The 25,211-nt window shown below is 48.4% G+C and overlaps 1 protein-coding gene across 8 annotated transcripts in view; it reads left to right on the plus strand.

Moving 5' to 3' along the window:
* bcar3 (BCAR3 adaptor protein, NSP family member) overlaps nt 1-24,416 on the plus strand; it is a 76,198-nt gene extending 51,782 nt beyond the window's left edge. For 6 of the 8 annotated variants that reach the window (XM_035413709.1, XM_035413710.1, XM_035413711.1 and 3 more), the window contains 9 exons: nt 14,424-14,552; nt 18,331-18,770; nt 19,316-19,416; nt 19,925-20,688; nt 21,356-21,471; nt 21,718-21,889; nt 22,104-22,215; nt 22,344-22,550; nt 23,253-24,416. In XM_035413709.1, coding sequence (XP_035269600.1) covers nt 14,424-14,552; nt 18,331-18,770; nt 19,316-19,416; nt 19,925-20,688; nt 21,356-21,471; nt 21,718-21,889; nt 22,104-22,215; nt 22,344-22,550; nt 23,253-23,428 — 2,217 coding nt within the window. In that variant the 3' untranslated portion in view covers nt 23,429-24,416. Of the gene's footprint in view, nt 1-5,316; nt 5,639-14,003; nt 14,029-14,423; nt 14,553-18,330; nt 18,771-19,315; nt 19,417-19,924; nt 20,689-21,355; nt 21,472-21,717; nt 21,890-22,103; nt 22,216-22,343; nt 22,551-23,252 lie in introns of those variants that run through there. The other 2 variants (XM_035413714.1, XM_035413717.1) reach the window with 2 other exon arrangements.
* The last annotated feature ends 795 nt before the right edge of the window (nt 24,417-25,211 follow it).

Raw genomic sequence — 25,211 nt, forward strand, 5'->3', positions numbered from 1 at the left:
TTGTTTTTCCCCCGCCCGCCGAATCGAAGCGGCCATTGAAGTTGATGAGTGGTTTCTGTGCCTTTTTAACGGAAGCTAGAGGACTGGGGGGGGGACTGGGGGGGGGGGGGGGGGGGCTGCGCATCAAAGGGCTGCCAGGCTGTGGTGATTTCCTGTGGGCAGGTGACGCGTGGCGGTAAACCGAGCCAATCAGGGCGAGGCCTGTGGGCGCCGTCCCACCGTGAAGCGTTGATTCCTCCGTAGTTAAGCGCGCTAAAGCTTCGGGCGGAACGGCTCATTTACCCGGTGAAACGGGCTGATTCGCCGCGGGACTGAGCCGTGACCGCGCTTCGGCTCTGTGCCTTCGGCCTGGACGCGTCGCGTGTCTGAGACCAGTCGCGTTGGGTAATCGGGTACGGCCATTACCGGTGGATCAGATCTGGAAGGCGGGACCGTGGAAATGGCTCGAGGAGGACTCAGCGCCTAAAAATACCGGTCCGATAAGGGTGGAAACCCAGCTCTCCCCTCTGGGGAGGCTTTCACACCCTACTCTTTGTGAAAACATTGAATTTCCCCCTACTAGTTTCCCCTCTCTGGAGGCCATTTGTGAGTTAGTCAGAGCCACAGAGTTGTCTCAGTGAATCGTGGATGGAGTCATCAGCATGGCATGGCTGTGTCATGAGCACTGCTCCCAGCCCGTGTACCTGTTTCTCCATGCTGTGAGATGTGAAAAATGGCGCTCTGGGGAAGGGGAATTATGTGCTGCAGCAGTGGAGGCTGGTGAGAAGAAAACAGCTGTCCTGTGGACTGTCCTGCTAGCATGCTTACGATTTCCATGAAGGGAGAGTCGGTCCCTGTGGAGCAAGTCTTTTACGTAGCTCTCTCTCCCTTTCCCTCTTTTCTTCTCCCTCTCCCTCTCATCCTCGTGGTGAACGCCCTGTGGCCCGCTGCACAGTAAGCGGCTAACTGGTCTTGAAAGGGGTTTTAAAGAAACAATGGCTCTCTGTCCAGGCTGTGAGATCTCCAGCCCTCTCGCTGGACCCGGATAATGGCCCCTTTGGCTGCCCGTGCGGCCCGCGCCGAGGGGGCTGGAATACATGGGCTTTTGTGACAGGCGGGATGAGGACGGCTTTAAAGGGGCCTGAGAGAAGACTGTGAGGACGGTCTGTCTGGAATGACCATCTGACAACCTCACTCATAGCTACTGCTGCCTCTGAAGACGCTGTACTGCACCGCCAGGGGCGGAGCCAATTCTCCCCACATCCCTCTTTTATTCGCTGATCCTTTCACTCCCGCACTTCCTGCCCATTTCGCCTAAGAGCAGTAACACATTTCCGGACATTTCAGAGAAGGGTCACGGATTGGGCAGCCTGCTATTAATAGTTTAGATTTTTCAATTAAATAATGTTGAACTTGGGTTTTTTAAAATATATGCCCCTGGACAGTTTCCAGGGTTCATGATCAGCGGCCACTTTAAAATCATTTTTGGCCAGCTCTACACAGACGTGGCGAGTTTTGATTAATGACAAGATGTCATGACTGGGACATCTAAATTAAAAAGCTTACAAGGATTAAAGCAGATTTAATCAAAAAAATTGTTCTGAAATATGCTGTGCTGCCGCCCACACACACACACACACACACACACTCACACGCAGAGGTGCAGTTTGTGACTGTTTTGACTTTTAGCAAGTGCAAGTGGTTCTGTTGGGTAGTTAGTGATATCACTGGTTCAGAACCTTCTCAGTATTTGACCAGAACAGTGTCCTTCATCATTTCAGGCTGCGTCAACCCTACACCAAGCAAACTTTCATCAGTATGAGGGCCGCAAACAGCTGTCCGCCAATAATGCACTGAAAGAGGAACAGTACCCTCTAGTGGTTGAAGTGTGCCATGAAAAGCAGGGTGAAAAAAAGGTTTTTATTAGTCTTCTTACTTTACTTACCAGATTTCCTTCTCATACAGTTATTTTATGCTGAGATAGCTTATGTGCTTCTTCTTTAAACACTAATATAGGGGTTCAGCTAGAATAGATCTTACAGTGCTTAAGTGCTGCAGTGAGACTGACTTTTCATAAGTGCTCTGCTGACTACATCTGGAACCTGAACAGATACAAACTGGTTTTGCAGAAGACAGGTTTTTTGGTGTCCATTGTTACAGAAAATCCATTGTCTTTCTCCCTCAGCCACGATGACAGCACTTGCATCAGAGCTGCTCTGTGACCCATAGCCAAAAGCACAATGTTATGTGTGTATATATTTTCTCAATTACAGAGTTCCTGTACCTTATAACATCAGCCAGCAGCCCTACCCCCATGTACCCTGCTCCTTCTGAGAGGCTTAAAGTGTGGGTTTGATTAGTACTTGGTTAGTTGTGGGATGTGCTGTTGTAGACGCGATATACGAGGCGGCATGTTGCGGTGGGTGGCACTGTTACCTCACAGCAAGAAGGTGAGGCGCCGAATCCCAGCCTGGCACTTTTTTGTGTGGAGTTTGCATGCGTTCAGATTCTCCCTGTGTCCACGTGGGTTTCCTCCAGGTACTCCGGTTTCCACCCTCAGTCCAAATACATGCAGGCTAGGTTAATTGGAGAGTCTAAATTGCCCCTAGATATAAGAGTGTGAGAGAGTGGTGTGTGTGCCCTGCGATGGACTGGCGAACTGTCCAGGGTGTATTCCTGCCTCTTGCCCAATGCATGTTGGGATAGCACCTCCCGCAACCTTGACCAGGTATAAACGGGTATAGCTAACGGATGGATGTACCTTATAGGTGTCAGTATCATTGTTGTGTGGTAGACAGCACTGTTATTGTTGTCATTAGTGAATTCAGAGTTCACCTCTGCTTACAAAATGGTTCTTGGTGATTTTTTTTTCTACTCAGACAGATAATCAGGGAAAGATTTTGTTTCAAACTTGTCTAAAGTGTCACCTGAGCTACTCTTTTCCCATGGGAATTTTGTAAAATGTAAGTGTTTCCAGGCTTCTGAGGCTATATTGAGTGCCGTTTGCTTTTGTTTAGGAGATTTGCACCAGGAGAGAATTCCTGTGTTGTGAGAAGGTTGTGCCAGTGCGTTTTATGTCCGTGAATGCACTTTATGAGCAATTTGGGCCAACAGAACGGAGCTACAGCAGTAAATATCCAACTGGTCCCGTTTTTATATGCTTCTGATTAGTTCTAACCACATACCTTTCTGCCTGACTTTTAGGGTAGGAGGCCTGGCTCAAAGTCAAAGGCACTGCAAGGGCCCAGGAAATGATTCACTTGGAGGTCCTACTCATATAGCTTTTCCTTAAAGGTGGTCTATGAGCAGTGGTCAGTGCTGAGCAGTGACCAGTGTTGAGCAGTGGCCAGTGTTGAGAAGTGGCCAGTGTTGACCATATGGCCAGTGTTGAGCAGTGACCAGTGTTGAGAAGTGGCCAGTGTTGAGCATATCGCCAGTGTTGAGCATATGGCCAGTGTTGAGAAGTGGCCAGTGTTGAGCATATGGCCAGTGTTCAGCTGTGGCAAGTGTTGAGCAGTGACCAGTGTAAAGCTGTGGTCAGTGTTGTGCATATGGCCAGTGTTGAGCAGGGACCAGTATGGAGCTTGGGTTGGTGAGTGGGTCTACTACAGCTGGTTTATAGCTGGGGTCAGTGTTTTCGGCAGGACTTGTGAGGGAAGTCTACCCATTGGGGACCCTGGCAGGAGAAGCTCTAAAGAGAAGGGGGGGGGGGTAGAGCCAGATTTATAGGGAGCCCTGACTATAAATACATCAAAAACCCTTAATTCTGCTGTTCTTCTCTGCTGCTCCACTGCTGCCATTTTCTGGCCTTTGGGCACGTTTCATTTCCCCCCGTTAGACAGCTCAAAGAGGTCTCACTGCACGCGAGCGTCCAGCACTGCCCCACATAACAGAGGAAAAAGCGCAGATCGGAGCCATAGACCGAAATAGCAGCGTACCCGGGGCAGCCGAGCGTCTGAACTTTTCGTCAATGAGTTTTAACTCCTGCAGCGTTTCTGCGCTGTTCGCCGAATAGAGGAAGAGCTCGGGGGAGGGCTGCTGGTCCTGTGCTGCTGCTGTTTGGGCTCTGAGTCATCCCTCATGGGGGACACACTGCTGTTTGTTTGAATCTTTTTCAGCAGCCACCCCCCTCCCCAAAGTGCTGACGGCAGTGTGAGAGCTTTATGGCTGAGAGGCAGAGCGAGTGTCCCCGATGAATAGAGACTAGCTGAGCCTGAAGGCTGAGCCTCGGTGGAGCCAAGCCTGCCACTTGTTCTTAACCCAGATAGAAGAGGCTTGTGTCTCCTCCTTCTGGACACTGTGCTTATTTGAACCATGGCTGTGCTGTCAATAGAATTTGAAAGGGAATGAAATACATCAAAGAAATATTTGAACTGATAAATGTCCTGATATTGTCCAATTAGTGAAATTACTTCAAGGTCAGTTAGCAACTCTCCTGACTGTTGCTTACTCAGTGGGAGAAATGAACATGATCTTTAAAAAGTTTTGCTGTGCCACACCAAATATTTTCCTGCTTTACCGATATAGCCAGCTAAACTAACTTTGAAATGACCTTTTCCGCCCACTCCACACTTATCCTTTTCCTCAATGGTAAACATTGAATTGGTGCAGCTTTGACAGTTTAGAGTGCAGTTTTGATTTGCCTTCTCTGAAGATCTAACTATGGATCTTTTGCAGAGCTACAGGTAGCTTTGCTGTTGAAGTTTTACAAAGTGAATTTATTCAGCTCTTGACAAAGCAGAGCTCCAAGACCAACAGGCATCACTAACCGATCATCTATCAGGGCTTCTCGTGCTCATTTACTATACATGGCACAGATTTGCATCAGACACATTTAACAAGCTACTCGGTAATGCTAATGCTTTAAAAGCTGCGTAAAATCTGAACGGAGCCTAACTCAACTCAGAGCTCAAAATAGTTGAATGGGAAGCGTAACAACTGGTAGCTCAATTCATGTGTGAGAATTCCCTGCTGTGCACAGCCTCTGAAGCCAATAGAGCAAAAAAAAAGGGAAAAAAAAAAGAAAAAGAGTCATGCTGTTTAGTGCCGTGGTCGTACTGAAAAAATACAGCCTGTCACACGAAGGTATGCAGAGCCACAGTGCGCTTATCAGAGCACCGCAAAGGGAGGAACATTCATACGGAAAGGGGCAACAGAAAACAGGAGCGCACTCCTCCTCCCCCCCCTCCTCCCCTCCTCCCCTCCTCCCCTCTTTCTTCCCTTCTTTCTCTCTCGCCAGCGGTGGCTGGAGTGCTGGAGTAATTGTGAGGGGCGTGAGGGGGGCGTGGGGGGGGGGGTGTTAGGAGCGCTCCCAGATGGCTGAGATTTCATTTGCGGGAGAGACGGATCACATGGGGATTCCAGCGCTCCGTACATGGAGGGGCAGGGCTGAGGGGGGACCGGCGCGGGCTTAGCGGCAGAGTCAGTCAGAGTCAGAGTGAGCGTGCGCGCGCGTACAGGGAGCCCGACCGCTCACATCCTCCGCGCGTACAGGGGAGCCAGACCGCTCGTCAGATAGCCGCCTCTTTCTCCGGTGAGAGTTTTTTTTTCGGAGGAGCTCAGAAAGGTCTGAAAGATGTCTGAGAGGTGCAGCGTGCTGCGGACGCTGACGGCAGCCCTGTGCTGCTTCTACCAGAAGAGTTCTGTCATCGGCGCTAAGGTGAGTCGCGTGCGGGCACCTTCCCTCGGGGAGTCCCTCCTCCAGGGTCCAGCGCGGGGTCTGTGTGTCTCCCCTTCGCGTCCTCGGGTCAGAACCTGCTGGCTCTGTTAGGGTACGGCACTGTACTTGGGTGAGGGATAGAGAAGTAGGGGTGAAACGTGGATAATTAATTCACACCTTCAAACCGCGTCCTGACATCTGTCAATCCTACAATCTACACTGTGCTCCTAAATATGAAGTGCCTTATGTCCATTGCACAAATATGTTGAGAAGCATTTCTTACAGTGGTCTTATTTTTTGTGAAATGATTCTGTGTTGCTGAATGTAGAACTGGTCCTTACAGCTGTGTGTGCACTGATTGTGTGTGTGTGTGTGTGTGTGTGTGTGTTGTGTGTGAGGAAGTTGTTAGAACATGAGTGCATGATTTGTTACCGATGTGATGTTCTGGTGTCTGACTGACCAGGGTTTTGGACTTTGGCAGTAACAGTTTCCCAGGCTTTTTTGTTTTTGAGAATTGGAGGAGCTTTAAATAGCAGAAGCGCTTTTATTGTTGTAGCTCTAACTCCGGGTGTTTAGATATATTGCTTTCCTCATTATATTAAGTGTGGAGGTCCGCCAGGCATCCCTCACAGGGGCTTTTATTGTAAGTGGAGAGGGATACTAAGTGATGTGTTGCTTCCTTTGTGTGTGTGTGCGTGTGTGTTTGTGTTTGTATGTATGTGTGTGTGTGTGTGTGTGTGTGTGTGTGTGTGGCTTGAATTAGTGCGTTTGAATTTATATGTTTAATTAAATAGGCTGTGTTCTCTGATGTCATTTCTTGTATTCTGTCTATGTCACTGCAGAAGTTCACATTACGCGGGATGACTAAAGTAGCACTAAGCAAACTGGATGTGGAGCCTGGAAATAGAAATGCTCTATAACAGTCACTTGTGCATTTATAGAAATGGCACAGTACTGTAATATAAGCTGGGCCATGGTGTCACAAAATGGGCTACAGAAGGACAGATATACACACAAATATTAATAGCAGTACGTTAAACAAGACGTCGAACTGTCAGTTCAGAATAATGCTCAGGCTTACACTTACTCAGTTGCTTTTGCTGCAAACATTTATTTGTTTTTTAAAGTAGGACCCCTTCAGTACATCCTTTGATTCAATGATTGTGCGATGACGGATGTGTGGCATCTCCGTATCTGATTGACAGTGTCTGTAACTGGCTCATTGATTTTTTTTCCCCACCAGTGTGTCTGATCACTATTGAGAGTGGAGGAAGGGTTGTTGATGTGCGAGAGAGCGAATGCGTGTGAGCGTGTTTGCGCAGTTTGGAATCTGGAACGATTTTGTCCAGAAATAGCGGCGAGTTTGTTATTCCTTTCGTCTGGTGCCGGGGTCCGTAGGGTCCGAAAGAGGCCTGGAACTCAGTAAAGCAGTTTCTTCTGTTTTGTTTCTTTTTTTAAAAACTTATCCTCTAAATAGCTGAAGGTTGTCATGGAAACCTTCATTTTTTTTGGCCCTCGCCAGATGAACACAGGGGTCAAGATGTAACAGTGCGCTCAGTGTTGGTCTTGATGGATGGGGGTCATTCAAACAGAACAAGAAATGGCCGGAAACACAACGTCAGTCCTGCGATCGCTGCTCTGTCCAATTGAAGACCTCTCTTTCATTTATTTCTTGGGAAACTGACAGCCAGTTTTTACTGGTACATCTGTGAGGAAAGCCATATTCCCCTGTGGGGAGGGATAAGACCCCTGCTGCTTTACTGTGCTCACTGGCCAAGTGGCTACATCAGAGGCCCCACTGAGCCACCATTAGATTCAGTAGATTCAGCAGTAGATTTAGTAGATTCAGTATTAGATTCAGTAGATTCAGCATTAGATTCAGTAGATTCAGCATTAAATTCAGTCGATTCAGCATTAGATTCAGTAGATTCCGCATTAGATTCAGTAGATTCAGCATTAAATTCAGTCGATTCAGCATTAGATTCAGTCGATTCAGCATTAAATTCAGTAGATTCAGCATTAGATTCAGTAGATTCAGCATTAGATTCAGTAGATTCAGCATTAGATTCAGTCGATTCAGCATTAAATTCAGTAGATTCAGCATTAGATTCAGTAGATTCAGCATTCCCAGACTGGAGCTCAGCGCTTTGCTCAGACAGACCGCTGACTGAAAAATCCCCACTGACTGACGGACAGATGTGCGTACCAGGCCCCTGACACCCTGCTGTTCGGCTTCACACGACCGGCTCACCCCCACCTCACCTCCCCCACCCTCCCACACCTTTCCCGCACCCCCTGCACGCTTCCTCGGGCTCTCCGGCTTTTCAGGGAAACTTTTCTTTTCTTTGAGGGTCCCTGCGTCCGCGGCGGGCCGAGCCTTTCTTCTGAGGCACGAACGCGCCGCGCTTGAGGGCACAATAAAAGAAGGCTGCGCAGCTGCACTGGGGCCTGGGGCCCTAATCCCTTCTGTGTGCTGCCCCGGGTAGCCCAGAGCCCTGCCCCCTGCGACTGGGGCTCACCGGAGGGGAGGCCGCAGCGCTGAGCTGAGCGGAAGCCACCGGAACATACTGAATTAACAGAGCGGAGGTGCGCGGGAAAAGCTCCGCTCGTGCCCTGCATTGTTCAATTCAGGACAAAGCCGCCCTGGAGAACTGCCACGGCTCTAAAACCTTCCATCTCCCGCTCGGAAGAGTGGCTGAGGAAGATTTATTCATCACGGTTCTGTAGACCTTGAAATCATTCGACGGAGCGAAAGGAAAATGTTTTTGGGGGGCTCGGCGTTTTAGCACGACGGCGTTTTGCGCCGCGGCCCCTGCGTGACGTGCCCCCGAATCCGCGGGGGGAGCGGGCGAACGTGGCGAGGGGCACAGCGGGCAGCTTCAGAGGAGGGAGCGGCCATGTCTCTGGGGTGGAGAGCAGCGAGATGCGATGGAGAGATGGCCCTCTCAGTTTATCCACAGACAGGAAGGGTGAGACCGCCACGGAGACAGCCCAGGAAGCCGCCCCAGATGAGACAGATACACGTACGCGGACAGGAAGGCCTCTTCATTTACTCATTATCGGCTTCGGGGGAAGCAGAGGAATCGTGGGTTCCCTCCCCCGCCCCCCACCCACCCACTCAACCGCACTCCAATCTGGACACATCCCCCTAGTCCCACAGGAAGCCGAACAAGCGTGGCGTGTGAACATAATCGTTTACAATCGTACGCGTTCGTGTAAATAATCTGCCCCTCCGTCGCACGAAAGCACCGTGGGAGAGGCGGGTAGTGCATGTGGCACCCTACTGAGTTAACCCCGCGTAATCCACACGGCATCCTGCTGCATCGCACTTAGCGGACATTTACATTGCGTACCTTCCAGGATTAATAAGGCAGGGTGAACATGAAGAGGATTATTTGTAAAGGAATCAAGAAGGGGATAATATCTATCCGAAGTCATTATCTAAAAAGCTTCTTATGGTTGCATGGGAGGGCCACGAAGTGTAGAAGTTCAACAGGAGGTTTCAGACACAAGAATGAGTGAGGATAACTAGAGTCCGTCGTGAACGCGAGGAGATATTGCGAGACAGAAGTACCTAATTTTAATCTTCCTGCCGCGTTTTACAGCGACAAGCCGCAGATAATATCTCTGGCGCGGAACAGAGGCTGAAGGAGTGGGGCTGTCTCTCGCAAAATTGCTCACTAAAGACGTTTCACCATTTCCTCTTAAGTAGATTCGATTAGATAAGAAACCCTGTTTCCAAAAGGGGAAAAGCTCCCGCCCGATAAAAGCCAGCCAAGCAGCCTCCTGAGGACACTGTGAGGCAGGTCAGCGTAAGATCCAGCAGCTACTGCACCGCCCCAGCTTCCTATCGCAACCGCAGTTAGCCTAGCGCTGCTATCCAAGAGACCCGCTCAAGGTTGTGCCTTGAAGGCAGATACCATTTCACCTCGCTCCAGGGATGACGTACTGCAAATAAAACAGCGGCGCATCACGCTGTAATGATTAATAATAGCGCTGAGCGGAGGGGCAGTCAGAGATGATGGCACGGACACTAACGGAAAGTCCTCAAAAAGAAATGACACAATCGATCATCCGCGCACGTGACGCGATAATGTACGCGTCGCCAGTTACAGATGGCCGTTTTATATAAAGGTGCAGCGTTTGGGTGATTGATTTGGCTTGCAAATGTGCTGCGAATGTGTCTTTGCCCCACCGATGAATTCAATACAGTCATGAAGTTATCGGGCGCTGTTTGAGTAATTATGTACACGCTATTTTTATACCTGGGTTCAGGGTTTATTACCTGAGTGCCCTGCAGCTGACTGCAATCTTTTGGGATTACTTTTTACACAAGGAATGCAGAGAACAGCCAAAGCTGTCATAGCATAATTGCGCTGGAACAATGAAAGTAACAAATAACAATAAAACAAAATGCCAGCAATGGACTCTAACTCTTTTTTTGAAAAATACATATGGGGTTTTAATTGATGGAAAAAGCCATTAAAACTGTTAGTCCATCAAAGCAGTTTAGCAGTGTGTTCCTTTTCCAAAGGCACTGAAAAAAAGCCAAACAAAAAGAAAAACAAATTCTCACACAGGTGATATTCTCGGCCTGTTGCAAATATGTGCTGTGTGGTCATGGTAATTAGTGGTATGGTAGTGGTGGTTTGGCCTGGGAGAAATCTCACCTCCCATTTCTTGTTACGATGCCAGTGCTATGTGGGTCTATTTTCAAACAGGGCTGAGGCCTGGGATTGTCAGCTACTATAAATATTGCATATGCACAGAAATACTCATATGAAGGGAGGAGTGTGGCAGCTTATAAGGGTGAAACTCCATATAGGGGTGAACCTTTGAAGCCTTCTGATCTCTTAGCTTTTGATATTTTTGTGTGATTCTGGAGTGTAAAGCCAGCACTTTTGCACCACATTGTACAATGGCTCTGTAAAGACCCAGACATCCTGCTCCAAGGTGGTGTCATATTGCATCTTATTATTTTACATCACAAAAGCTGAGATCTTACCCGGCTGGCTGTACATGTCTGACTACAACTGTAATGTTGTTGTGCCATTCAAAACAACTTGTGCTATGTGTGGTGTTAATGCTAAGCAGTCTGTCACAGTGTAATGGAGGGAATTAGCACTGGAATGTAAGGAGCATACCAGCACCCGGACATCTGCGTGTTCCTCTAACACACAGTGAAGGCACGGTTCGTACAGCCCAGCACGGTCTGCTGCAGCACAGACATGCAGAGGCCACGCCGGTCACCGGTCGTCGTGGGAATGACACGCTTGCGCCACCGGTGGAATGACAAGAGCGCGGGAGCGCACATGCTCAGTGAGATATGAGACTGACCTCATAGCTGTTCTCATATCTCACACCAAAACACAGGACCAGTGTGACTCATCCCTAAAGGCTATGAGAACTCCAGCTATCGATTAATTGGCACACTTAGTGGTGAACACTAACAGTAGAGCTGTGTATGATACGGTCATGTGATCCCAAATGCAGTATGACAGTTCGGCTACGCTGCTGACTCAGAGAGGGGATCAGATCAGCAGAAAGATCGATCCGCTCTGTGGCAGAACCATGTGCGTGTGTGCGCCTGTTAACAACTTCACTCATTTAGTGGCTCTCTGACAGAGTTTCCTCTGAAATGGAGGATGTTGAGGGAACATTCTGTTCTCTCCAAGAGCCATGGACATTCAGTTCACTTGAACGCTTCATTCATTCGATTAAACTGTCTTGAGTCAATGAAACAGCAGATATTTAAGAAAACATATTTCTCAGGGTTCAAAAATGTGTCTCTTACATTACATTATTCCAGCAATAAGCTGTGTGTGTGTGTGTGTGTGTGTGTGTGTGTACTGTATGTATGTACATATGTATATATGTACAGTATGTACAGGATATATGTATGTATGTATGTATGTATGTGTGTATTCATGTATGTATGAATGATCTCTCTCCTTCTTAACTATACTTTAAGTTATACTGCTATTTACGGGTGGCTTGATGCTGGACCAGTTCCTCCCAAGTATTTCAGTCTCTCTGCTCGTTGCTGTTTTGTGGAACAACATGGTCGAGCCGGCAGCCCCCTGGAGAGGTGGCCTTATTTCGGCTGACAGCAGACAGTAGCCCTTCAGGGAGGGAAGCGGAGAGAGAGTGGCAGCTCATCAGCCCCCCCCCCCCCCAAAGGATGGAGTCCCTGACAGCAGCCAGCAGCCCTCCTTTCACCTGCCTTTCCTCAGATCAATTAATATTAGAAACAGAGTGCTCAGCCTGACCTGGGTCCCCTCTGAGCCTCCCAGCAGGGCAGCGCTTTCAAACACTCTGGCTTTAAAGTTATTTACAATAAAGCATTACATTACAGGCATTTAGCAGACACTCTTATCGAGAGCGACTTATACAACTTTTACATAGCAGTTTTTTTTTTACATTGTATCCATTTATACAGCTGGATATATACTGAAGCAATGCAAGCTAAGTACCTTGCTCTAGAGTACAACGGCAGTGTCCTACCCAGGAATAGAACCTATGACCTTTGGGTTCCTTACCAACTGTGCTACACTGCCGCCCAAGCACATGTAGTAGTCTGACTGTGTGTTCCTGTTTGTGTGTGTGCACATGCCCTCCCTTTGTGTGTGTCAGTCAAGTCGTCTATCTTTCGACAGACACTCATGACATCACTACAGCGCAAACAAAGCCTTGCTTTTCATAACTGACAAGTAGTCACTGCTTTATAATTAAATCTGACAAATTTATATATTTTACGACGCAACATGTTTCGTAATCAAGCCATAAAACAAGTTTTAATCAGATGAGGTGGAGGGACCCAAGCAATCAAATATAGCTTGATAATAAAAAATAAAACTAGAACAACCTTATTGGTGACAGCAAGGTTATCTAAATTAATCCCTTGTTAAAACAAAAGATGGTGTTACTACAATTTATGGTGGAGTTTCCAGAACTGTTTTTCTCTCTTGAAAACAATAAACAATTTCCTGAAGCCTTGCTGTAGCTTTTTTTGGCACATTTTTCTGTTGACCACAACAGAAAACAAAACTGCACTTACTCCCTCCAGAGACAAGTTAAAGTGCGGCCAGACAAATTTAGATCTCGTTTAAAGAGATTTAGCTGTTCATTGGGCAGAATGAACCACACTGCTCCAAGAACTGGGAGTTTTGGTCGCTGAGGCCAAAACGTTTGCATACCATGCATTTCGTCTCATCTGAAAAACATGCCAAAGCCTTGACCAGTATGTTCAGACCTCAGCTGCAGTGTATTTACTGGGGAAAGTTCTGAAACCATGCACGTGATGAGTCGCGATCCGTTTCGTTTTCCCCCAGCAGTCCGATTAGACCACAGTCAGCACCCAGTACATTTCACTGGAAAGTCAATACCGATGTTCTGATCAATATACCATCACCCAAAGCAATGAGCATTGAGCGAGATCCAACACACTAGACAATCATTACGATCTCCTTTCCTTGGCAGTACATGTCTTTTGACTGGAGACTTTCTTTGGCCGTCGCATTTGATATTTACTTGACATTTTTCAGGGAGGCTGCAAGCGTTGATTCAAATCATACCTGTGAATGTTACAGTAACTATTAGGATGTTAAATATTAGTGTAAATACATTTTAAGAGACCTTTGGCCACCACAAGCTACTTAGAAGTGTATCTATTGGGCAAATTGTGAAAAAGAGCCTATAAAAAGGGAAAAGATGACATATCTTCATGCTATACCATTAAAATATTGGGTTGCTTAGGGTGCTGGGGAGAGTATTGGGTTAATGTAATGTAATAACCCTTTCCGGTCACCGGATCACAAATCCTACTTAAGTCAATGAGGCTTTAGCACCCACCCACCCACCCCCACCCACCCACCCACCCCCACCTTCCTTTGGATGATGACCATGGTACTGGTGGAGGGCTCCCAAAGATTGAGCTGATCCAGCACCCTGGCTCTAAACTCACTGCCTGGAAATTTCCTCCAGAGGCCATTTCTCTCAGCTCTGAGATCATTAAAAAAGCAGCAGAGTAGCAGGCTGGAATAGCGTCTATTTATGGAGGCTTTGGGGAATGCTTATCTGTGTTTATATACGTATCTTTATCTGGCTAGGAGACCTAAATAAACCACCCTTGTTAATTAAATGGAAAACCTGGCGAGAAACCACAGTGCAGAGTAAGCACTACCGTTTCTTATGATCATGTCTCAACATTATCCGACTGCGTAACTATTAAATCCGATTGGCCGCACGGCAACAGACGGCTGTCATTCATCCAGTTCCAGTAAGTGAGTTTGATTTCTCTTTTTTTTTGGGGGGGGGGGGGGCAGTGACGCCCTCAGCCTCGGGATTCTGAACAGGTTCCTGGCGTTTCCCCACCCCGCTTCTGTGAAAAGGTGTGTTTGCCCTGTGTGCTAATCGCGGCAACTGTCTGCGTGAGTCATGCTGCAGCGCAGCGCAGCGGCTTCCTGTGTGACACACTGAGCGCGCTCAGCAGGTGAGGGCGGGGCCTCCAGCAGGAGGCTGACAGAAGACAGGGCAGACATCAAGGAGGGCAGGTAGATGGCCTCGACCAATCAGAGAGCGGTGTGCGGGGCTCTGCTGGAAGAGCGCTGCCTGTCACACGGTGAGGGGAGGAGATCTCTGACACACTCTCAGGAAAAGACAGAGAGGGAGTGAGAAAGTAAAGGTGTACAGGCACACACACGCACTCTTTCTCACACACTCAGCTCGCAGTTCGGCCATGGCTGTGAGCGCGCTAAAGAAGCTCGTTGTTCCCATTTACGTGCAGTTCTCCCGGGACAAGTACATCATGGAGGGTCCTCCGGAGAAGCTGCGTAAGGAGCTGGAGGAGGAGCTGAAGCTGGGCTGCGAGGAGCCACGCAGTCACGCCTGGTACCACGGAGCCATCCCCAGACAGGTACTCTCACGGGGCAGCGTGCGGCTGGGGGGTGTCCAGTCTGAGGGGGGGGGGGGGGGCGTCCCATGTTGGTTTCCATGTTCAATGGGAGAGGAGCCGTGTGCTTACTGTACAAGAGTCTCTGTGCTGCCTGTTTCTTTCTCTGAGGCACACCATTAGTTCTCAGGACAGGCTTTTCTGGAAAAACCAATCCTAATCGTAGTGTTTTAATCTTGTGTTTACACTTTAAATCTTATTTCTATTGCTTTTTTTCTAAATAAAGCAAAGCGATTGAAACTAATCTGACAGCTTTGACTCATTTCCAGATTTGCCAGTGGGATAAGACAATTTCACTTGTCAAGAAAAAATGAACTTAAAACAAGCTAATTTATTTTAAGATTTAAACAGTCTTAAGATTAAAACACTTACAAAGAAAGACGTATTTAATGGCTTTTGCAGTGTTTGAAAATATGGGAGGGTTGTTTGCCATCCCTTTGCTTCTTTCCTTGTTAATTTTGCTTCCATTCATGACACTTCAATAATACATGTGCCATGGCTCAGGTTTGGCTGAGGAACTTTCTGTTTCTGTGTGACGGGCAGGCGGTAATGGAGTAACAAACGAGGCACGGAGGGCTTGGTCTCTCCAGACGTCGTGTGAAAGTGGACCAGCCTTGCGAAAGCACGCGCTGTTTCTGAATTAACCGCAGACACAGTCTGGTGTCCCCTTTCAGACAGCGGCTGATTTCATTACGAGAGAATGCAGGCCACAGATCGCTGCCTGTCACACACACACATATATAGAAGCGGCGCTCAGCTTGTATGAAAAGGGTGAAATTCACAAACTCTCTGCCCTCACGGTGCTGTTGTTAATTCAGCTCTCCCATGGCCAAATCTGGGCGCAGGAGGGGAACGCGTTAGAGGGCTAATAAAAAATAGTGCGGGCGATTTGCAGTGGGTTTGGTGTTTTGTTCCATTCAGTTGAGGAACCAGAAGTGTGCTGTAGCTGCAAAGCCCCTGTGGGTCCAGTGAACGCTTGTCAGAGGTCGTCAGGCACGGCGCCTCCGGTGAAGCCCTCAGTTTGAGGAGACAGCCGCGGCGTTGCGGGCGGTGGGAGTGTGATACGAGGGGAGGAGAGCGAAGCGGACGGAGGGCTGGGAGCAGCTGAGTCTGACAGCCCTCTGCCCTCCTGGGGGTTCCACTTCTGTTTTGAAAACAAGCTGTAGAAGCTGAGAGGAATATTAGGTCAGGTCTTGCCGCAGGATCACTCTGACAGCAAGCTGACACACACACGCAAACTGAGTTCGGCTGTAGGCGCTTCGGGAAAACCACTACCTGTGCAGCTAACCTGTCTCAAACAGGTATGGCCAGATTTTTAACCACAGAGGATGAGAAGACTGGAAAGATTTTTTTTTAAAGTGCTATAATTTGACATCCTCTTGAATAAGAAATGGCTGCTATTCCAATTTCCCCATATACTGTAGCCATTGTCATTCTGTAGACCAAAGCCTATCAAAACATGCATGTGATTCTGAATAAATGCAAACTATTGAACAGCACCCCTTGTGGACCAGAAAGTAACAGAAAGAGGAGTCTTCCTTTGATTTGACAACATCTTATTATTAGCTATTGTGTCAGAAATCAACATTGAACTACATATATGATACAGTGCTGGTGCTGCTGTATCATTGGTGTGATACCAGCCCACAAATCCAAGCCAGTTTGAAATTAAACAGCAGACTACTCCAGCTCTCAATCATATTGTTTCAGACCATTAGCTGCATTATTACGTGGCACGTGCATTTCTATTCACGTCAGCTCCAGTGACTTATTACTGTGAGCCGACGGGAGCATTCAGGCTGTTCTGCCTCGACCTCCTGCTTTCATCAGCTCTCACTTAGGCGTAAAAAGCACTGACAAAGCCTGACGTGTGTCCCCCCCTGACGCTGTATCGCTCCCATTACGGCTCAACGTCGTCTCTTCCCATCGATCACACGGGGCCCTCTCCCTGACCCCGTGTCCCCAATGAGACACCGAGTGTCCTTACAGAGCCAGTAGCTTTCAGTTAACACCACTAAACAGGAGAACTAGCAGGTGACCGGGTTCGTTTTTTATGTAGTGCCCTACAAGAGAGGCTTTCCGTCAGTGACTGTTTGGCCTGTCGCACCCTCGCTGGCCTCTCAGGTATGAGTCCCATGCCCCGCCCCCACCCCACCACCCCCCTCGCCTCGCTCCCAGCCCCACAGCAGAGACACACCAAGGGGCAGGGTGGAAAAGATCGAGGCCATTTTCTGGGGCAGCAGTCGGGTACGTACCCCATACCTGTTGGGGGAAATTGCCCACGCCCGCCACGCCCTTCCGTGTGGCGGGAGGGCCGAGCAGCGGGTCTGGCAGAGCACCCCACGGCACGCAGCGAGTGTTCGCCGACAAGACCGCCCCCCCCCCCTCGCTCGGCGAGAACGGGTCAGACCAGATCGAGCAGCACCGATGACAAACGACAACGCGTGTTTCTGAGGGAACGGTGCGGAAAACAACCTGTCCCCCGCACTTATTAAGGCCTTTTCTGTCAGTGGCAGAGTAATGTGCAGAATGTTGCTGTCGTTGCTTTCTAAAAGCAATTCACTCCCTTCTGGAATGACATGCAAGTGTTGTGCAGGCGACTACAGCAAGGGAGGCCATCCAGGAATGAAGGGATTTAATGGGATTGAAAGATATTTGATGGGCTATAGTTTGTCAGGAGTGTCCAGCTGTGTTATTACAGCTGAAAAGTGAGAAGTGGCTTTCCAGTGTAAATTAGTGGAACTTTTTACAGTGGAAAAAAAGCTTGTCGCGTTCGCTGCATCGCTCTGTGATTGAAAATTTAGTTGCAGAATTACAGCTTGGAACACAAATGTTTTTCAGTTTTCCCGTTTGAAGCTTATTTAATGACATCACGTATACACAAATCCACATATGGAGCAAGCATGTGGCTCGCAGATTTCACGTGCTTATTCGATTTAATGTGCTTAATGTGCGGGTTTAGCAGGGCATTCGAAGGCCAATATCTAATTAAGCCCTGCGTCAGGCAGCGCAAAGCTGCAAATGAACTGCGTGTCTGGGAGCCGAGGAAAATGGAGGAGTTGTCCGGTAGCTCTGTGTGCTGCGATAACGGAACACAACACTAACCGGTGGTCTCAGTCAGCTCCTGTCCCCTCACAGTCGCGCTCTTTCACAAACTCGGTACCTTTCGTAATGAAAGACTTTTATGCAACCACAGTGAAAACATTTCAGCTGCCAAGCGATCCTAATCGGGTTTAATAACCTCCTTCCTGGTGCTACCGAAGCTTTACGGAGGAGGACAATTTAGAAATCTCAGTTTTTAATTAAAATGCCGACCCTCTACTGGGAAAAAAAAAACACACAGCTGATTACATAAGCTATAAATACTTTAATTAAGCAGCCTTTGTTCATTTGAAAATGTTGAGACGGAAATTTTGTTTTATGAGAAGCCTTTGGGTTTAGAGTTGGGGCTGCCTTGGGTCACATGACTCAGCCCGACACTTGATTTCATTTCCCACTTTACCAAAACACTTTTGAGCCTGAAGCTTCTGTTTAGGCGATGTGGCTCACAGAACGGGGGCCCTCCAAAGGCTTATGGATGTCCTTAGACACAAGGTTAACAGTCTTCACAATTTTCTAGTCTGCTGGCATTCTTGAAAAAAGACATTTTGCCAAATTGAGAAAAATGTGACCGGTGTTTATTGAGGTGTGTGAGCTGAGGGAGGCTTGAACTGAGCGTGTCCGCTTTGCCCACGGTCCGCAGGTGGCTGAGAGCCTGATCCAGCGGGACGGGGACTTCCTGATCCGGGACTCCCTGTCCAGCCCGGGGAACTACGTGCTGACCTGCCAGTGGAAGAATGCCCCGCAGCACTTCAAGATCAACAGGAAGGTGGTGGCCATGAACGAGGCCTACTCCCGGGTGCAGTACCTGTTCGAGAGGGAGGGCTTCGACAGCGTCCCCGCCCTGGTGCGCTACTACGTGGGCAACCGCAAGCCGGTGTCCGAGGTGGTGGGCGCCATCATCTTCCAGCCCATCAACCGGGGCCTGCCCCTGCGCTGCCTGGAGGAGAAGTACGGGGTGGCGGCCGTCCGCGTGGAGGCCCTGGCGCCCGAGCGCAAGAGCCAGGTCTCCAAGCGCCTGAGCCTCAACATCATGAACGGGCACTCCCAGGACCAAACGCTGAGCCGTGGGAACCTCCTGAGGTGAGAGACAGGGCAGGCCCGCTGTACAGCCTCTCAGCGTCAGCTAGTCCAGGCCTGTAACGTGCTCAGTCTACCAGAGGGAAAGGACACGGTTGTGTGTGCTATCTCTCCAGTAAATCTTTTCATTAAGTTAACCAAGCTTCAGGCCTCTGAACAAAAAAATGAGATGATTTTTTTAATGGCAGGTGAAATCGCTTAGTTCAGTTTCGGGATTGAACGGCAGCTCATAAACAACATATGTGAGGACGTAGCAGCGAAGCTAGCGCAGATAAGTACACGTCTAGGATAAAACATTCCTGTGGCTAAGGAACAGAGGCTCAGCCTGTGATGTAGAATAACCAAATGTCGCTCGCAAAGCCAAGCTAAACAACATCAGAAAATATCCCAACAAATTACAAGTTCCTATTTTACTCTGTGTATCTCACAATGTACAGTATCGGGTTTCTCCATTTTGGTTTTCTCAGTGCGTGTGAGTAGACTGGTCTCAGTGTGTGTCGTGTGCTAAGGGGCACAGTCACATTGGCCTCTCTCTCTCTCTCCAACAGGAGCCGGGACAAGTGCGGAAGCCAGCCGGCGTGTCTGAACCACGTTCAGGACAGACGCCGACCCCTCAAAACTCATCAGTCAGAGAGCTTCCTCCCTCTCGGTAGGTTCCTGTCTCCTTCCTTTCTCTCTCTTTATCTGAAACCCTCTCGCCTTTTTAAAACGTCCAGCTCGGACAGTCTTTAAAAAGGGATTTTTTTTTGTTGTTACATGCTATACTTCATCAAACATTGAAGGCCTTTAAAAGTTGGTAAATCCTATTATTTTCAGCTGGGCTTCCTTCTGCTTTGTACTCACAGCTGAAGAGAAGGGTGTGAAATGCACATCAGAAATGGTAAAAGATATGTTCTTAAGAGAATGGCAGACCAGATTAGATGAGACGTGGATGAGAATTGGTTTGCTCTGAGCAAGTAAGAATACCAGAGGGTTTAGAGGCCAGCAGCACTGCCTCAGCCTGTGCCTGACACTGTAATTAAGCTGTCCATGTGGACTACAAATAGACAGCACTACGAGCAGACTGGGAACAAAGACAGAAGCATGACTTCATTTTCACAGTGAAGGCTGTCGCAGGGCGTGAGTGTGAACAAGCTGCACCTTTTTTCCTGATCCAGGCTCCAGGCCGCAGCCCCAGTCCCAGGTCATGGAGCCCCAGCGCAGCCCCAGGTCCCCCGTGTTCCGGACGGGGAGCGAGCCGGCCCTCAGCCCCACGGTACCGCGGAGGCTGGCCGCGGAGGTGCAGGCCGGGGAGGCCATACGGGGCTCCGACAGCCAGCTGTGCCCCAAGCCCCCGCCGAAGCCCAGCAAGGTGCCCTCCTTGAGGCTGCCCCGCTCCCCCCGCCTGCAGCGCCTCGCCCTCATGCCCCCCGCCCCTCCCCCCAAAGCGCAGCAGCCCAGCCCGGAGGTGAGCTACTGCGAGCTGAGCCCCTGCAGCCCGGCCGAGTGGGACGCCGTCTCCGGGCCGCTGCCTAGCAACAGCTACGTGGAGAGGCTGAGGACGGAGGAGGCCAGGAAGAGCCGCCTCAGCGCCTCGGACGCCAGCCTCCCTGGACACGTGCTGGACCGCAGCTCCTACCACCACGCCATCGAGGCCCTGGAGGACAGCGCCGAGGAGGAGGAGGGGGGCGAGGGGCCGCAGGCGGAGCTGCAGAGAGCGCGGAGGGGCAAGGAAGGAGGGCGAGCGGAGGAGAAGGGCAAGGGCTTCCGGAGGCCGGTGTTCGAGACGTCGTCGGCCTTCCGGCCGGGAGAGTTCGAGAGCAGGCTCCTGCCCTCCGAGAACAAGCCCCTGGAGATGTCTGTGCTGAAGAGAGCCAAAGAGCTGCTGTTGAACAAAGACCACCGGACCATCGCCAAGCACATCCTACAGGCCGACTGCCAGGTACACTCCATATATTTTCAGTATTGAGTGGTCAAAATACATCTATAATCATGTGAAGGGGTCTTTTTATCCTAAAAAACTGACAGTCATATACAGTATGTCAGCACATTGTGTTTCCTGGGTGACGAGCTTTGTTTGTCTCTCTCTCCGTGTCTCTCTTTGGGTGGAGTTCTGGCACACAACAGCAGCCAAATGAGGAAAATCAATTCAGTTTAACTCAATGAGTCAAACATGTTTACAGAGTTTGATCTGAAAAACCCATGACTGGATGACTGGTTGCCTAGGCTTGAGGGAGACAACTTTACTGGTGTAATTAAAACGACAACAAAAAAAACAGTCCAGAGCTATGGAAAACTAGTCTTTGTTATGTCATTTGGCAATTAAATTAAAACTGAGTGTTGACTTTATCAAGAGGGAGCACAGTCGACAATATATCCAAAGGTTATATAATACAAGCATGCACATAAGCTTGCTAAATGTCATCATAAAATCTACCTTTGTAACTTGTTTTATTTAAGATCAAACTTAAGCTTAACTTACATTTTAACACTACCACTAACTTTTTGATATCAATTTCAGGGAGTGGGAATGCCCTTCTATTGTAAGCTTTTGGTGGTATAAATGCTTTAATGGCCAACCTTTCAGTATGAACTTCTGTATCTGACAGGTTGCTAGGATACTGAATGTGACTGAAGAGTTGAAAGGTCAGATGGGAGTGAGCTCTGGTCTGGAGCTGGTAACGCTTCCACATGGCAGGCAGCTACGCCAGGACCTGATGGAAAGGTAAACTCCTGTCTACCATAGGTGCCAAACTTTGCCTCCTTCCTGTTTCCATGGTGTGAAATATCTTCCCATGATCCATGGTGTTCGGTGTTCTTTTTCAAATATTGACTGTTCCACATCTACAATAAATTTAATAACATCAGTCAGATGTACTGTGAGTAACGCGTAGCGAGATAGCAGTGCTACGCTCCAGTGCCGGGGTGGAAGTAGCAGGGGCTGAGCGTGTCCCTCTGGTCCCTGCCTCAGGCACAGCACCATGGCCATCGGAGTGGCGGTGGACATCCTGGGCTGCACGGGGAGCCTGGAGGAGCGCGCGACTACTCTCAACCGCCTCATCCTGGTGGCGCTGGAGCTCAAGGACTCCATGGGGGACCTCTACGCCTTCTCCTCCATCATGAAAGCCCTGGACATGCCCCAGGTAACCGCTCTAAAGCGCACATCACCATGCGCAGCAGGGAAACCCAGCTGTGGGACCCGAGTGCAGTCTTAAAGAAGGCTCTCAAAGGTAAAGCCGCAAAGAGAGGGCAGTGGCCGTTGCAGTGAAACGATCCAGCGGTTCATTGAGAGCGAACACGTCTCCTCCAAACGGCAGCTCTAACAACACTGACCTGGTTCTGTCCTCTTGGTCACAGATCACAAGATTAGACCACACCTGGACCACCTTGAGAAGGAAATACACACAGACAGCCATCATCTATGAAAAGTCCCTCAAGCCCTTTTACAAGGGTCTGTATGAAGGAAGCGGTAAGGAACTCTTTTTCACTCCTTTCTTTGGTGCCTCCCGTTACAGTGGGAGCTGTTAGTCAATGTGTTGATAGCAGAAAAAAAGGGCAGCTGACCAGTGTGGTCAAATTTATTTCTGGGATCCGTAGTGGATGTTCCCCTGGACAGCACCACGGTACCCCTCCTGATGCCCCTGCTCACACTGATGGAGCGGCCCGCCGTGGTCTTCGAGGGCATGGAGCTGTGGGAGAACAACGACCAAGGCTGCGAGATCATGCTGCGCCACCTGGAGGTGGCGAGGGCGGTGGCGCACAACGCCGACGGCTACAGCGCCAACGCCGAGCGCATCCTGAAAGGTAGGAGCCCAGTGCCAGGCACCCTGAGCAGAGCGGGGAACCGTCATCAGCTGGAACACCTGTAGAGGCTCTTCAGATGCAGCCTAGACCTCAGACGCTGTCTCTCTACAGCAGGCCTGTCCAATCCTGCTCCTGGAGATCTGCCACCCTGTAGGTTTTCACTCCAACCCTAACAAACCACGCCTCATTCAACAGCTAGAGATCTTTTTTGAGTTGATAATTACAGTAGTAGAATCAGGTGCACAAAACTAGGGTTGAAATGAAAACCTACAGGATGGTAGATCTTCAAAAACAGGGTTAGGCAGCCCTGCTCTACAGCATCTGGAAAAGGAAGTTACAACTTGTAAGATCCTTCTCTTCCGATGTGATTGGTTAAAACTAGCCTTATGTTTTAAATCACTGGTTGAGTAGGCTTGAATTGCTATGTCAAATTGGAATTCCACCTATTCATCTGATTTTTTAACTGCAGTATGACCATTGGCCTATGACAGTGCATCTCCATTTCATTTGTTCATCAGTCAGGCTTTTAGTACTGTTACTGTAGGTCATGAGCCTGAAAAACAAGGTTACTTCAGCATTGACCTCAAGTAACTCTGACTGGCTTAGAGCTGCATAATTTGGAAATCAGCAGAGCACAAGTTGTTTATGAAACTCATGAGTCATGCTTTCTTTTCTACCCTCCCTACTTCACGTCGCCTGAAGATTTCAATCCTGACGAGGACATGCTGGAGATCTTCAAGACGGACTTTCAGCTCCGGCTGCTGTGGGGGAGCCGAGGGGCCACGGTCAACCAGACGGAGAGATACGAAAAGTTCAAACTGATCCTCAACGCCCTGTCCAGGAAGCTGGAGCCGGGAGTCAAGCAGACCGAGCTCTGAAGCTGAGGCTGGAAGGACCGCACGTACGCATGCGTACGTAAGGAGAGGCAAAGCCAATCGCAGTGGAGCGAGAATGCAAATAGCGCTCTGCTTTGCCCACGGCCCCCCATGCCCCTGTGTTTGAACCGGCAGAGCCAACTGCCGTCCTGCCTTTATCTGGCCACCGGAGGGAGACTGCAAGATCAATTTTTAACCTGAACTTGTCTGAAGTTACACCCTGACCCCCAGCCCTACCACATTTGTTGACAGGTCACCGTGGCTGATAAATATAAGAGACATGCACTGTGACTGGAGGGTCATTAGAAACAGCACTGTAGTTTGTATAAGCCCTGGGTTAGGTGAAATGGGCTGAAGGGCACTGCAGGCAGGTTTTTGGGGGAACTGAAACAGCATGTCACTCAATGCCCAATGGGCAATGACAACACTGGAGCTCTTCAAAGTGTTCGTGTGAAAAGGAAATACTTCTATGTATCACTAAAGTAGTGACTGAGATATAGTTCCCTTTTTAAAAGGGAGAGACTTTACGTGATATTTGTAGAAGTATAAGACAGATTTCCTCAGTGCCAAACACGGGGGAAGGCTAGAAGATGGGAATCTCACAGTGGAACTCACAACGACGAGGTCCCCAAGAGGGAGGTTTCTCGTTTTGGTATAATCGGAATCCGACGACTTTCCGAATTAAAAAGCGTTTCAAAATCTAGAAAACATATTTCCTAGGTCCGCAATAGTTGCTTGAACAGATGTTGTTATGTGTTAATCAGTTGTTTATATGGCGTTTGTTGTGTGATAATCTGGTTAACATTGTGCAAAATGGTGTAAATAATAGCTAATAATGTTCAACGGTAAGCATGTGGATGCTAAACTATGTAATATATTTTCTCCTGAAAGATGACTGTAAATAATTACATAACTTTAATATCTTTATATGGAATCCTGTGTACACATAAATAAATGGATAAAGATAAAGGTACACATCTATCTAACTGAACTTGGAATTCATGCCTCTATGTAATGCATATTTCTAAGAACACTGACAACCCTTCTGTGTGTTGTCTACATGCATCATGTCTTTAAATGCAGGTTATTAATCAATCACATGTGGTTTACAACACTGGGTTACAGGAAAATAGTATGACTTTTAGCCTTAAATGCAGTGAATGCAATTGTGTTAAAGATATATAGACACTAATAGAAGAGCACCCATTTGCTTATGGAAAAACATCTACAATGTATTTTTGCTTATTTCTTTTATTAGAACAAATTCAATAACAATTGTTGATCAAAGTGTCTCACAACAGTAAAAAGTAAAAAGGAATGTGCACAACAGTATGGACATATGGAATTACAGCTGCAGTATTCGATTACAAGCTTGCATACTTCGATATCTGTATGGGAATCCAAGGTCAATGTTGTGGCTATCATGTTCATGACTTGAGTAGATGACCTCATACACTGTGACACATAAATGACCTCATATTGATGCAAATGGTATTGAAAGAGATGGCAGACACTCACTGCTAATACTAACATCCAACTAAACCAATAATATACCCTGTTTGTTCAGTTCATATACTGCAGAATGGATTTTCCCAGGTAGCTCATTTGGTTAATTACCTCAATACTCATTTATAGGCAACAACTGTTTGAGTCTCAGCGGATGAAGATGGCAACGGATAATGATGGCTATATTTTAGTGCACATTCATTCGACACATTGGTTATCATTAGTAAGAACAGCTAAAATTATGAGCCAAGGATTTGGTTATGAATTATTATGAATGTTA

The sequence above is a fragment of the Anguilla anguilla genome, chromosome 4, assembly GCF_013347855.1.
Source record: "Anguilla anguilla isolate fAngAng1 chromosome 4, fAngAng1.pri, whole genome shotgun sequence".
NCBI lineage: Eukaryota > Metazoa > Chordata > Actinopteri > Anguilliformes > Anguillidae > Anguilla > Anguilla anguilla.